Below are 15387 nucleotides of genomic sequence, written 5' to 3' on the forward strand. Positions count from 1 at the left end.
CACACCCTTCCTCATATATAAGCTGCTTTCATAAACACCACTGTTTGTATAGCACAGACCAGACTCATCATTCCTTTCAGATCAGGTCACCATCTTCAGAGCTTCCACCATTGCAACTGCACTGCTGCAACACAGACCACCATCTCCACCTGGCCACCAGCCCCAGGGGGGGCAGAGGTCACCCACAGCACCCAGCATGTGTGCAAACCTCCCCTCCAGCTGCTAGCAGGCGCTCCCTGAGACATCCTCCTTGCTGTTCAGCTCTCTGGACTCCTCTCTCTTGGGATAAGGCCCCAGCATGCTGGCTCTCCACCTTCCGCACTGCTAACTGGAATGAACTGAACACTCAAACTACAGTGCTCACAGCCTCCTCCCACCTCCAGCATCCCTCACCCGCACAGAAGCTGACCCAGAGCTCTCCCTTTCCTTCCAGGCAGCGTGGTGACCCAGATGCCTTATCCTGTACCCAGACCATGGCAGAGCTCTCTGGAGAGCAGAAGGGCCTATTCTCCAAGGCCATGGCAGGGACCCCCTGTCAAAGCCAGCACACTGTGCTGACAGGAATGGAATGCCTGCGGGGAGTGGAGACTCAGCCACAGCCACACCGGTGAGCTGGAGCACTCACAGGGGTTCCTACATCTGCTCACATCAGCCCTTTGCCCAGAGGAGATCTAATTCTTCACACAGGTGCTACACACAGGGAACCTTTGAGCCAGGGAGGAAGGAAGAGACAGAGGCCATGCAGTGTCACCTGATCTCCTCACCCTGACTAAGGCACTCCATTTCTCCTGAGGGCTGAACACACACACACGCTCTTTGAGTCCAATGGCTCCCTTCTTCAGCTCTCAATAAAATAAAACAGACTTTGCAATTGCTTCCTAAGACATACTATTAACTGGGAGAACCAAAACTGATTATGCACAAATCTAAGTGTTTAGACAGATTTCTCAGTGCCGCCGTGCACTGTATTCATTTAAGTGCTGAGTTCAGAGACTACTACATAATGAGATTGCCTTCAAAAAAGCATCAAATGCTTTCAGGTCTTGACAACATCAGTCAGGTTTTGGTCCCTCTGCTCCTGCTGGTGCTCTGCAGCCTCCTGGAAGCCATCCATACTTGTTCCTTGTTTTGACCAAGTACCTGAAGCAGATTCATGCATCCGTAAGAGAAAGATCTAAGAGAACAAGGAAGGGAGGGAACACCTTGTGTCTCGTACAATAAAAACAAGCAAGGTAAAAAAATAGATCTAATCTGCCAAGTAATGAGGTATGATTTTATGCACTTTTTTTAACTTCATACTTTCCTTACATTAATAGCATACACAGCTCTGATATTTGCCACGTTCCTGACAACACTAGTGCCTTACTCATCTGAGCTCTGTCCTATTTGTTATTTGCAGTCTTGTGGGGCCGAGGGAAAAAAGAAGGGAAAAAAAAGAGAAAAAAAGAATCATGACAGGGCCTTCCAGTTTGTCCAGATGCTAATCACGTAATGTTCTCCCTCTTTAAAAGTAGCAAATAAAATGATTAAACAGTTCGAAGTCAAGATGCTCAAATGTCCCCATTCTGTGATTAAAGACAGGCAGAAGGAGCACACAGGCTTCTCCCCTTCCAGTGATCCACCAGCAGAACAAGATCTCCTGCTGAGAGCAGCTGCTCCTCCCTTGCTGCAGCTTCTTCACCTATATTCTTCTGTCTTCCATTCAGCAAAAGGAACTTTCTTCCTCTCCAGCAGTTACATATAAACAGCTGCCCATATTTACACTTGTGAAAACAGCAGTAAATGGAGTTCATACCATAACCAGTAAAGCCCAAAATAACAAAACAAAATCATGGCAAAAGGTTGATTACAGCAATCATTACCACAGGCAGACAGTTTCAGCAGTGAAACTTTTTATGATGTGGCATGAAAATAGATACTGATGATACATTTGTCAAACATTAATAAATCCCTTCCACCTTCCCTCAAAGCTGGCAAGCAAGGCAGCAAGCAAAAGACTAACACCCAATTTCCATCAACAGGCTCACACTTACAGTGGAAAAATCTTATAACAGCTGGAGACTGAAGTTGGTCAAGGCATAGGAAAGAGTGTGGCTACCTTTTGGTATGGCATAATATTCAAAATACATTTCAGTATGTTTAAAACACTGCCCTGTACTTTATTCTTCAAATGGATGAGCTGGCCTGTTAAACCTGTTACAGGAAACAATTAAGGGAGAATTCTAAAGCCATAGAAAATACAAAGAGCTAGAAATACACAAATGCATGTATTTTGAAAATCTGCAAGTAAATCCAAGGTTTACACTGCAATCCCATTTGCTACACTACTTTCTGTCAGATACCAAAACACAGACCATACTTACCATTTAAGAAGTTCTACTGCTTTCCTCCTTTCACAACCATTAGTCATTAAAAGAATAAAAACAAACACAAAAAAAAGCCAAACCAAAACCACACAAAACCAAAATGCCCAGACTTCTCCACCTTCTGCCTACCTGTATCATGTCTATCCAGTTAAGAAATTTGTCCAGACACTCTAAAGCACATCTTCACTGTACCATTAGCTGGGGCTTTCTCTCCCCAAGTTCAGCTCCACCAGCTAAGCCCAGCCTCTTGTGGTCCCACCCTCTCAGCCAGTTTCCTCATCTGCACATTCCTCCATCTGCTCTCGCACCAGAGCTGCTCCTCTTGCAACCACAGAGAGATCTGATTGAAGGAAGACATCGAAACAAAAACCTACCTTAATTAAACTGCAGCTTCAGTGGAACCACACCCTCTGCTCAAGCAATGGCAGCCACACTGAAATAGCCCTCAAGCTGCAGCATCCACCTTGCAGGCATGTGGCTGATATGACAGGGCATGAAGAACAGGTAGGAGTAACTGCTCTGAGATGATCCATTTGTGTTCTACCTTGTGAGATACCACTTGTTCCCTGTGCTTCACAGGATAGGAGACTGGAAACCTGGCAGTACTTGGCACCCCTCTTCTACAAAACACCCAATAAAAAGAGTGCTGTGAGTTCCACTAGGCCTGTGGTTTGACCTTTTACATTTTAAAACAACTTACATTTAGCATTTAGTTTATTGTGTTTTCACCAAGATGCTTTGCTTTACCAAAAGTGAAGTATGATGAAGTCATGAGCCCAAGAAAACCTCACCACCTGTTTACAGACAACCTGTGCAGATTAGCAATCCAATTACTACTGCAGGTTAGACCTCCTTTGTGAGCCTGCAGCCATGGAAATGCACAGGAAGCACGAGAACAACAAAGTGGGAACAGGTCAAGCACTGACCAACAAAGTTATGTTCTGTGTTACACATCTGAAAGAGAATGGGATCCAGTTCCAGCTCAGTTTCAGCATGGCAACCCCACCATATTTCAGACTTTTCCACTTGTCTGCTCAGAACAGTCAGAACAAAGTTTGGATTTCTCTGGAAGGGCAGAATTGAGGTTCCTTTGGAAACACAGAGCAGGGAGACAGGGAAGAATCACAGAATGGGTAACGTTGGAAGGGACTACTGGAGATTAACCAGCCCAACCTGCCCATTCAAGCAGGGTCTCCCTGAGCACATTACTGAGGAGTGTGTGCAGGATGAGAAAGGATCTCTGCAAGTACCCAAAAAACATGGTTACTTCCCATATCCTGGGAATGGCACCACACTTCTAATGACGGCCTGTCTTGGGGTGACAAGACCAAGACATTGCCCTTAGTGCACTGTAGTGCTCATACCTACAACATAAAGTAATAGCAATACTAGTTTTACTAAGTAAAACTTTTAGTAAAAATACTCCTCTCTGCTGCCTTTCGTTTCTGACACAATTACTACCAAATGTTAAATGCCTTCTGAAAGGTGTTTCTTTCCACTCTATCTTCCAGATAGATCTCTAAAGATGAAAACATACAGGTTGCTACTTGTTAAATCCAGACAGGTAGCATGGAGCTCCAATCCTATATCCTCCACAAAACACCTTTACAACTACTTAGTGCAGTATATATGTATTACATAATACATTATTTTTTCCAGCATTGGCCATAAAGGCGGATTTAAAATTAAACTCATTTTAAAACAGGACCCTTCATTAGAATTCAAAGGGGAGGAGACAAAAGAAGAAAAAAGTGAAGAAACAAGGGTGGCATGCTAGCATTCCATACCATGCACTTAACCAAGCTGCTTCAGGAGCTAGTTTAAGCTATGAATCATTAAAAATAAGTGTATTATGAACTTAGACTGCTAGAGGAAAAATCACTATGTTTAGGAATTTTTTTTTTTTAATATGAGGCTATTTCCACAGAACATGTCATTTTACTGTCTTAGGAGGCAAACACCTACTGCACTAATAGTCCATTATCATTGCAACTCAAAGCTACATCTTTATATGCCAGTGGCAAGTTAAAAAAAGCCTCAGGGAGGAAATCACCAAATCATTAAAATCAAATATGCTTTGAAGAATATTTGGGGTCTGCATTCAGGGGTGGGGAAAGATGTGCCTTTAATTATTTTGTAATTAAATTAACTGTGAGTTTTAAACTTCAGAGCATTAGAAACTGCTTTGATGTTTCACTTCACATATTAACCTTTTAGCACAATATAAACAGTCATGTTCCCCCATTCTGAGATAAGCTTCCCACCATGTGAACACATTCACATCAATTCAAAAGCAGCTGTCAGAGTAGAGAAACCCACAAACTCTAGCCATAAAACAAAGCCTGTGATATAACTCTATTAATCACTCTTGCCTATGACTGGACAAATGTCGAAGGAAGGGGACCAGGACACCAGATGGTTCATCACAGGTCCAGTTTATTGAAGAAAGCATCAAACACTTCTACAGCAAATAATAAGCTTATGAATATTCTGTAAGCCAAGCAATCTATTGGTTAAACTATACCATCAACTCTTCCTCATTCCTTTGGGCCCACGTTCCCTATTTCTCACGTCTCGCTGTCCACTTCATTATCACACTCAGCTAGGCCCAAGGACACGCTATCTTGCAGGTGCAGGACTTGGAATTAGCCACGGCTTTGTACTTTTCCAGTCTCTAGTCAGCTAAATTCCCAACAGACAAACACAGAAGATCTTTAGAAAGATATTTCTAAATACCTAACTTCTGTTCCACTGGAATAACCTGTAAGTTATTTAAATCCTCCAAGATCTGTATTAAGGCACATCTTATCACCCCTCAGTCACAGGAACATGTGGAACAACAGAACAACAGTTTGGATATTGGAATCTCCAACTTCTGTGACCATCAAAGCAGAGATGTCCATTCTAAGAGCACCTAAAACTCTCCTTGCAAGTGGGATGACCCCTTCCAGGGGAGCACAGTAAGAGAAAAAAATTCATTCTTCCATAGGATTTAGCTCAGCAGGTATAAGACTCCTCCCAAGAGCTCCCATGCCCACTGCTGCCAGTGGAGGACAGCAAAACAGCAACTGGAAAACCAAGGACGCCCAACAGGAGTGAGCCAAACCAAAGGGGTGCTGCCAATAACTTTGCCAACTGAAAACACCCTCCACAACTTCATCTCAGACACAGGTACACACAAAGCAGCTTTTTGGTGACAGAACACAGAATTAAACTCCCAGGAACCTCACTATGATTTGGTGATCATTAAGAAGTCAAACAAATTTGCATTACAATGCCTGCCATGTTTCAAACCAACTTATTTGATCTTCTGATAGCTGAACATTTCTTTAGAGTTTTAGAGACAGTTCCATTCTTATTCAGAATCTGAGAAAGGTATATATCAGGAATTACCTCTGTATTTTACAACAAACCTCCTATCATTGTATTAAGGCAATCACAAATGCCCTGTGGTTCAGCAAACTAAAAGAGAAACCCTGGTAAAACATGCCCTGCTAGCAACAGTGATGCTCTGTAAATCAGAGCTGCTCTGATTTATAAACCATCACTGCTTCCCCACCCTGCCTAAACACTCGGCATTTATTTGGGACAATGTTACACAGGCTGTGATCAGGTCTGAGGTACAAGAACTGTCTACACTGTAAAGGGTAGACAGTGGCTGGCTAATTGGCACCCAGCCTAATCCAGAATATAAAAACCTCACCACACTAAGCACAGGAACTGTCTGCTTCATTTTACAGAACAAGAATTCTGGCCAGAGCAACAAAAAGCCAGAAACCCACAATCTACTTAATGAAGTCCTGTTGCTCACAGGTTTGAGTTAGCAATAAGAACATTCTCCCAATTATTATACTCTTTGACAATACAGTCTACTGAATATACACTTAAGAAAAAAGTTGTAATTCACAGCACAGAATTAGAAGTTTTATAGAAGGCATTTTCTTTAACATACTTTAATTAAAACATGGTGGTTTTAGTTAAACTGAATTTTATTTTGCTAACATTTTTAAAGCAGTAAAAATACCTCCTAGGCAAGCAAGGGATCAACAAAAGTTCAGAGTAATAGATCATATGGTCAGCTGAACACTAATACCATTTTTCAATTTCTGTGAAAACAAACTTGCTCCCACGAAGCCTGAATCAGACCCCAAAGCAATACTATGCAGTTAGTACAGAGACTGTTTAGAGAATTTAGATTTATCAGCAATTCTTGTTATAATTGTTATAAGCAACAGCAGTATGAGTCAGTCTCAGGCTTAAAAGAAGAAGAGAAAGTAATTAGCACCCAAAGAATAAAACAAGCTCTTGCTTGGCTAAGACCTTGAAGAAAAAATAAGGGGGAGCAGGGGGAGTGTAGGAAATTGTTCAGGAGCAATCTTTGACATAGTCATAGAGCTTAAAGAAAGGGAACTAGTCATATAAATTAATTCAACTTTATATTCAATGAGAACAGAAAAATGAAATCTAGAATAATGTGATTATCTGATTCAGAGGTTTATCTGACTGATGTCCAGAAGCTTTGCTGTCTCCTTTGACATTCGTATGCATGTGCAGTAGTCTCTTACCACTACAGTGACCAAAAGGTAACTAAAAGTAATTCAGTATTTTAAGAGTCACTTCTAAAATAACTAAAATATATTACCTAACTAATAAACTAAATTATATTATCAAATACAAGATATTTCAGTCTTTCAACTCTACAAAAGCCCCACTCCATAAGACCATCTTAACCAGCTACTGTGTAACCATTTACTTAGATCCTGAGATCCCCTTACTCTAAATAATTTAGCTCCCTAAAAGCAGCTAAATTATTTTCATTATAGAAAGAATTGATTAAGGCTCCTGGCATTAGTTAACAACCTGTATCCTATATTCTTGGAAGGTGAAAAGAGCATTTCATAAATTCAACAAGTAAAGCGCCCCTGAATGTCCAGTTAAATATTCCCAATTAATCTTAAACTGACCTGCTAACTTATGCAAAAACTGCAAACTCTCCCTAATAATAGATTTTACATCAAAATTAACCCAAAGATTTGGATAAATTTCTAAATACAGCAAATCAGACTTTAGAATTACAAATTTATGTAGACAGTGCAGTAGAAAAGTAACACTGTGCTAAATCAAGCTCCATGAAAGCTGTGACTATGATGACCAGAAGATTTCTTTAATGAAAGATCAAGTTCCCCTTAATAAAGCAGATTTCTCTTGCAGAGATTACATGGGAGTCTGGTTACTGCTTGCATCAGGTTGCCTGCACCACTAATGTTCCCCTGACTCTGCTGTTCTTACCCTGCCAGCACTTGTATGTGGGTACCTAATGGAGCACCTGCCTCAAGCATGAATTTTTCCACAAGCTGTGTATTTTTCCCCAGGACATAAGACATTGATCCTACATGCAGAAATATGAACAGGCAATTTTTCAGCCTGCACTTACAGCAGGACAGATAGAATACTTTCTCTTCCTTCTTTGCAACAGAGCTCCTAAAAGACAACAGTAACAAATCAACTCCCCATCTCAAACAACATCCCCTCTCTTTTACCGTGCCTCACATGTATGCATGATAATTTACTCCAGTTTGCTCTCAGCAGTTGATAAGTGTTCATATTATCCTTCAAGAGACGGAGCAAGTCTTGTACACAAAGATTCCCTCCTTCTCCTTATCCTTTACTGTCAGATAGAGAAGTTACACGTATTTCTAGCTTCCAGCTGCCAAGTCCATGCCATATGGAGAGTTAGGGATTTATTTTAGCAGTTTTCAGGAGCATCCCCTTATGGCAGCATTTACCCCTGGCTATATCATAGCCATCACATGGGTCTAATCTCTGCATCAAAGTACTGGTCATGGAAATGGGGAGCCTATATGTGTGAAAGGATTAAAATGAACTTTCCTCCTGCTCATATTTCTCTTCCTTGATCTTCAACACTTACGTTCAACAATCTAACCTGACAGATCCAGAAACACTTCTGCAGAAACCCCTGCTGTCCACTGCTTTTCAAAGTTAAACACACATGCATGGTAACAAAAATGGGGCTGAGCATTCTTTAAGTCACCAGTCTGGAAGGCTGGGGGATCAGTTCCTGCAGCTGGCTACAGCGTGTACCTGCTGTGCATTTTAGGCACAGCCTAGGTCACTTGCCACACATCAACTTTTCTACTACTTGCATGCTAATCAGAGATGCAAAAAAATGGGGTTGGGGGTTTTTTTACACATTTTAGAATAAATGGTAATATACGATACCTGTCTATGCCTCTATTACCTAACCTTTCCACACATCAATAATTTAATAAAAAATTGTAATACAGTAGTTCAGATTGCATCTGTTTTAAAAACTTGCAATGACTCTTATGCTAATCTCAATAATACTGATTCTTGAACTTACTCATTTAAAACACGAGGAGAAACAATGCAGACCAATTCTCCCATTATGCAATACATAACCACCAAATTCTTAATCTTTCAGGCAGTGCCAAAGAATATGCACACAATCACAATGGGTCGTGCTGAAATCCCTAGTGCAGTTGCTGGAGTTTATATGGCTTTACCATTCTCATAAGAACTATGAGAATATTTTACAATTAGATGAGCAGATCTGAACAAAAAGACTTCCACAATCTCTGCTTATATATCTAAATGACACACCAAATCAAGTTCCTGGTGGACTGAACAGCAAGACAAGCAGGCTTTGATCTTGAGGCATCAAATTCTTCAGAAGAGAGGAACCCTCTAAGAGAAAAATAATGCTCTAAATGAAACATCTGAACTAAACTCTTTGCAGTTTACAGGCTAGTGTGACCTAGGCACAATCATACACAAGAAGTCACTGAGAGAAAGTCCTCTACAACAGAGGTTATTAGCCATCAATAAAGGTGTTAAACTACTGGCAAAGCATTAACAAATTTGTTCTATTACAAACTTTACTTCAAGGGGGACAAGTCAAAATGTGGGATTCCTGCTTCAGCAGAAATAAAATTAAGCACTTTAATATTTGGCAAGCCATCATATTCAGTCAGAGGAGAACTTGATATTCAGTTTTTATTATTACCAGTCAGGCTTTAGAGAGACTGTATTGATTGTGTATTACAAACACAAGACACAAGGACTGTGCACTATGAGGAAAACTGTAGCATGGTTGGACTGAGCACCCATGCACTTGACCACACCTTGGATCAGAGGAGACAGATCACAATACAAGCAGTCCCAATTATGGACAACAGGAATATTTATAACAGATTAGAGACAACTGCCTTTGTAATTTGTCCCTAGTATATTATTTTATGTAATTTATAAAAGAAACACACTTGCAAACAGCATTTTCCACAATTACTGAGTGGGTAAAGAGTGAGACAGAAGCTGGCAGCCCACACACCAAGTACTCCTACATACCCAACATCAAGGCTGGATGCATCCTCAGAGGCAGATGAACCACTGCTGCCTTTACTATTATTTTCAGCACAGCACAGACTCCTCTGCATTCAGGAACACAAATTCCTCTCCAGCACACACACAGATGAGTAACTAGAAAGCATTCTTAATTGCTACATAAATCACATGTGGCTACTTAGCATAGCCAAATACATGTCTGCATAGGAAGCACTCTCCTCAAAACTGTCTGCAGTACTTCACCAACCTCAGAGAACAGCAAGCACCCAACAGGAAAGCAGCAATTACTCACCCCAATTCATACCTGTCTACAGAAACATGCGGGCTTGGACACAGGCACCTGAAACCGCACAAAAGCCTGACAATGCAGCAGTCAGGTAAGTGCTGCACTGAACCTAGTGGCATCACAGCATGCTGGGCTAGCTTCAGTCCCATCAGGGCACACCTCTACCATCTGTGGGACTGCTGGTTTTAAGACCTTTCCTGAATGTTGGTCTCAAAAGGCACAAATCCATATGTGTGTGTGGCAGATTTATATACATAAATCTGAATATTTTGTGTGTGCATATATATATATATGTATATGTATATATAGCTAACATCTAATTATTTTTTTTAATGTGACCACGCATCTGTAAAAGCCCTACTACTTCTCTACTACTTCTACTTAAGAATGAAGTTCAGGATATACTGAATAGCCTGGCCCTATGTGCTGCCTGCACATTGGCCTTATCAGCCTATCCATGAGGAGAGCTGAACAAGAGACCTGTCACTCCCATGTCTCTCTTCATGAAGCTAACATTGCTTGTCTGGACTCACTAGTATAGGCTCACAGGCAAAATGCTGCTTTACATACTGAGCACTTAACTCTCTGTTAATCAGTTTATTTAGAATCACAGAATATCCTCAATTGAAAGGGACCCACAAGGATCACCAAAGTCTAACTCTTGACCCTACATAGGACACCCCAAGAATCACACCATGTGCCTAAGAGCATTGTCCAAATGCTTCTTGAACTCTGTCAGGCTGGTGCTGTGACCAGTTCCCTGGGGAGCCTGCTCCTGGGCCTGATCACCCTCTGTGAAGAACCTTTTACTGATACATAGCCTGAGCCTCCCCCTGACACACTTTCAGGCCATACCCTTGAGTTCTGTCTCTGGTTACAAGAGTGGAGAGAGATCAGTACCTGCCCCTCCCTTTCCCCTCACACGGAAGTTGCAGAAGGCAATAAAAGCTCTCCCCTCAGTCTCCTGTTCTCCAGGCTGAACAGGCCAAATGACCTCAGGCACCTCATACAGCTTCCCCTCAAGACCCTTCAACACCTTCATTACCCCCTTTGGACACTCCCCAGTAGCTTAACATCTTCCTTACACTGTGCCCATTCCTCACAGTTTTGGGCAATATGTTCCTTACATTGCCCAAGACCACACATGGCACTCAAGGTGAGGCTGCCCCAGGGCAGAGCAGAGTGGGACAATCCCCTGCTGCCTTGCCCAGCTGGTGAAGCTGTGCCTGATGCACCCCAGGACACTCTTGGCCCTCCTGGCTGCCAGGGCACTGCTGACCCAGATTCAACTTTCCCTTGACCAGGACCCCCAGGTCCCTTTCTGCAGTGCTGCCCTCCAGCCTCTCCTTCCCCAGTCTGTCCATTCATCCAGGGCTGCCCCATCCCAGGGACAGAATATGCCACTTGCCCTTGTTAAACATCCAGCTGGTGATTACCCATCTCTCTAATTTATCAATGTCTCTCTGCCTTTGAGGGACTCAACAGCCCCTCTCAATTTAGTGTCATTGGCAAATTTATTTCATATTCCTTCTAGTCCCGCATCCAAGTCATTAATGAAGATGTGGACAAGCTCTGGGCTGAGGATGGAGCCCTGCAGAACTCCATGAGAGGCCAGCTGACAGTCTGTGATGATTCACTTTGACCCTTTGTGCCCAACCCATGAGCCAGCAGTGTTTGCAACTGTTAATTTAGCACTGGTGCCACTGACTGAAGAGACAAACTTCTGAAGAGACTACAGAAGAGACAAACTTCTGTATCATCAGTTTCTACTTCAGTTTTTGTTCATAATTTTGCTATTACTGTAGCTAGATGTTAATCAGCTGGATCCTCTTCCAAAATGGTCATTTTGATACTATTCTTACACACTGATCTACAGCTGAAATAACAGATAATGAAAAGGAGGTATCAAATTTTCTCATTAAGTAACTTTTTATTGGTTTTTTTTCATCTCTTCAATGTATTCAAATGACCTTGAGCTCTGCTGCTCTGCAGAGCACTTTCCTGGATTCACCAGACTCTTCAGTTAAAAGAAAACTCCTTGTGCCTGCATGTCTGTTCACATGTGTCTGAAGAAGCCTAAGTCTAAACATTTTGGACCATAAAGTTATAGGTGCCCAATACTTTCTGACTTCAGCAAAACTCCACAACTCTGCCCTTCTGCTTTGCACTTAAACCTTCACAATTATCCTAACTCAATTACATCACTGAATTCACAAAATACCCACACTAACTAAATGCTCTTCATCTAACTAATGTGAAGCCTAGCTACTATACCCCAAGACTCTGATAAGAGAATCAAAGCCTTTTTTTCTCCAACAAAAGGAAAAATAAATAATCAGTGTTTCTCTGGTGGTATTTAAATAAATGTCAGTAAAATAGTTATTAATACATTGTTTGTGCTCCCAAAGTTTATAGATAAGTAACTGCCTGAGATGCACTTAATATAGTATTAATACAATAGACTTAAGAAAACAGTGGAAAGGTTAAGAGTTACTCATCTAGTCTGAACACTACCTGCTGCTGGTGCTGCATTCATGACCCTTAAATTGCTGAATCTAACAGCACCCATCATGTTTTAGTGACTTGAACTCTGACTAGGACAGTATGTTAGTCCACCTCTCCTTATTCTGTTTCTTAAATTTTTGTATGTGCTAGGAGTTACTATTTCATATAGTTAAGTCCTCAAAATTTAAACCGATGATTCCAAGAACTAAGTGTGATGACAAACCACTCTGCACAGAGCATAAACCTCATCTCACTTCCAGAGGCTGTCACACACCAGCAGGGGACTTAGAGTTCACCACAAAATGGCCATCAAGCCCCTTCAAGTTACTGACACACCACATCAAATCCCCTGAGAGAAGAGTGAGGCAAAAACACAAAATAAGGACCGCTAGTTTATCATCACAGTGATGTGGGCTTAAAATAGACACAATCTCTACCCTACTCATTCCATCAGCCCTTAACTTTCAAGTATTTCTGTTGCGACAATGTTTATCCCATAATATTCGCTGACTGCCAAATGAATTTAAAAAAAAAAAAGAACAAAATATTACTGGATATTTTTAGTTGTCTTTTTTAAAACAAGTTTCACGACTACATGTCAAACACAAACCTAAACTTTTTGGCTCCAAAGCAAGCCTATAATTAGAAACCTCATTTTTTCTGGTAGTCAGGAGAGCCGTTTTCCCTAGGGAATGTTACTAAAAGGAAACCCAGGAAGAGTCGCAATAGCCAAACAATGTAAAACATTAATAATGGACACTGGTAACACAGAGATGTCTTAACCAGGCTTGAGCAGCCACAAATTGCATTTTACTACTAGAAACTTCTGTTCCCAACTCAAATGGGTTTTTTTAATGATCTCTCTTCCTCTCAATTACATGCCTCAACCTACTGAGCAAATTCACATGGAAGAAACCTAAAAAAAGGTATCTGTCCCCAGAAGTTTGTCCTACTTCTTCCCATTTTCACCAGCTCACCCACTAAAAAAAAAAAATTGCTACATCTTTCCCTTCAAACCTTCTTCTCCAACAGTGAAATGAGAGCCAGCTGATTACCTTGTCAGGACTAGCTAGGGATGAGACTGTCACCCTCTGCCTTTTGCCCTTGCCCTTTACACCTCCTCTGCTCTTACCTATCTGCTTTCCATTTCCAGCTTTTCTATGAATTTCCTTTCCCACCACCATTACCACAGCTGCAAATCCCACTGACATGCAGAAAAGACAGCCACAAAGCCAATGTCATGGCAGAGTGCACTGGGTGACGGTGCAGGGGAAGGAACTTAGTGGGTCTGGAAGCCAAAGACCAAGACCAGTGAGGGGAAGAGAGAGGGAGAAATCAGACCCCAGGAGGGAAGGACCAGTGTTGACAGGGAGGCAACGGGGACATTCTTGGGTGCAGAAGGAACACGTGCATTTTTGGAAGCTGCCAACAGAAGAGACTGCATTTTTCTTCCAAAAACTTTTACAGAGCCCTGTATGAAATGGTAGAAAAACAGAGCACACAGCAGCATTTTGGGTTTTTACTCCAAAGAACAAAGCAGCATCCAAGTGTCAAACTTCCTATATCCAAGCCATTCTGCATGAGACATCAACCAGAAGTCTCTCACATTTTGTGTGCAGAGTATTCACAACTCAGATACTGAACAGAACCTGCAGGAATGGCCCTCTTTTAGCTGGGGTCCATGACCTTCATAGCATTGCCAGCTTCCCAAAGCAAGGTTTCCCAAAGTACAGTGATGTCCTGTCTCACAGATTCCTCACACAGAAGGGCAGAGAGAGAGCTTGACTACGGCCTCTTCTCATGTTTCAAACCCTTACAGTTACAGTGGAAGGGGCCCTCAAACACAGAGCAGGCAGAACCAAGTACAGGATGTCCTCAGGTTTTTGCAGCCATCCAGACAGAAAACGTGAGCTCAGCATGGCTTGGAACTAGCCACCTCCAGTGCTTGAAAGGCACTGGTCCATTGAGACCCCTGGGAAAGGAAACAATTGCAAGGATTTACATCAACCCTGCTCAAAGTGGGATAATTCAGGGAACTGGCATGTGGAAGGAAAGTGCAGAAAACATACACAGGAAGATGCACATCCCTCCAGCATATGGTGGGGCTTGCAGCAGCAGGCATGACTGGTTTCAATTTTCCTGAAGGATGGGGGTGGGTGGGAGGAAACAGGGAGAGAAAGGGGTCAGTTTTCAAAAGTTTGCCAAACATCTTATTCTGATATTTTCTCTACAGGGAATGGACCATTTCCGAAGGCTTGATCATACAGAAGCACTGGTCTGATCTTGCAAAAGCCTACATACATGGATAACTTTACCTCACCCGAGTAGTCAGACTGGCAGGACAAAAATATTTATAGTTCTGCCTTTTTCATTTATTAAATGACTCATTGCAAACATGAAACAGGACCACACTGAGTTTAATCTAGTCTCTGACACTCAAATTTTACAAGAGACACAGCTGATAAGAAACCTTAAATAAAGCTAAACTTTCAGGAGCAATAAGACAGCAAAAGGCAATGTGCATTTTTATTCCCACTGCCCTCAGACTGAACCCTAAAACACCATACTGCCATTATCTACTGCAAAGGTTTTATGCTGCAATTTTTTTTTTAGAAGTGGTATAGAAATGGGAACAGTTGCTAAATCTTTAATCACTCTACAAATCCTAAGCAAAGACCAAAAGTACTATCACAGAGTTTTTACACCAGAACTGCAGTCAATTCATTAATCCTGTCTCATTAGCAGAATTCGATGTATTTAAGCCCATCCTTGCCCAATTACATGAAGACAAAAACTCACTACTTATGCAAGTGAATTTTGTTTTCTCTTTCTTCTCTTTGGAAATCC

At 41.7% G+C, this 15387-nt stretch overlaps 1 protein-coding gene across 6 annotated transcripts in view; it reads right to left on the reverse strand.

The window, feature by feature from the left end:
* Positions 1-15387, reverse strand: part of RASSF3 (Ras association domain family member 3) — a 104870-nt gene that overhangs the window by 35495 nt on the left and 53988 nt on the right. The window contains exon 1 of one of the 6 annotated variants that reach the window (XM_074539798.1): positions 2496-2706. The exons of the other annotated variants lie outside the window; for them this stretch is intronic. Coding sequence (XP_074395899.1) covers positions 2496-2504 — 9 coding nt within the window. The 5' untranslated portion in view covers positions 2505-2706. Of the gene's footprint in view, positions 1-2495; positions 2707-15387 lie in introns of those variants that run through there. 6 annotated transcript variants of the gene reach the window in all.

The sequence above is a fragment of the Zonotrichia albicollis genome, chromosome 4 (genome assembly GCF_047830755.1).
Source record: "Zonotrichia albicollis isolate bZonAlb1 chromosome 4, bZonAlb1.hap1, whole genome shotgun sequence".
Taxonomy (NCBI): domain Eukaryota; kingdom Metazoa; phylum Chordata; class Aves; order Passeriformes; family Passerellidae; genus Zonotrichia; species Zonotrichia albicollis.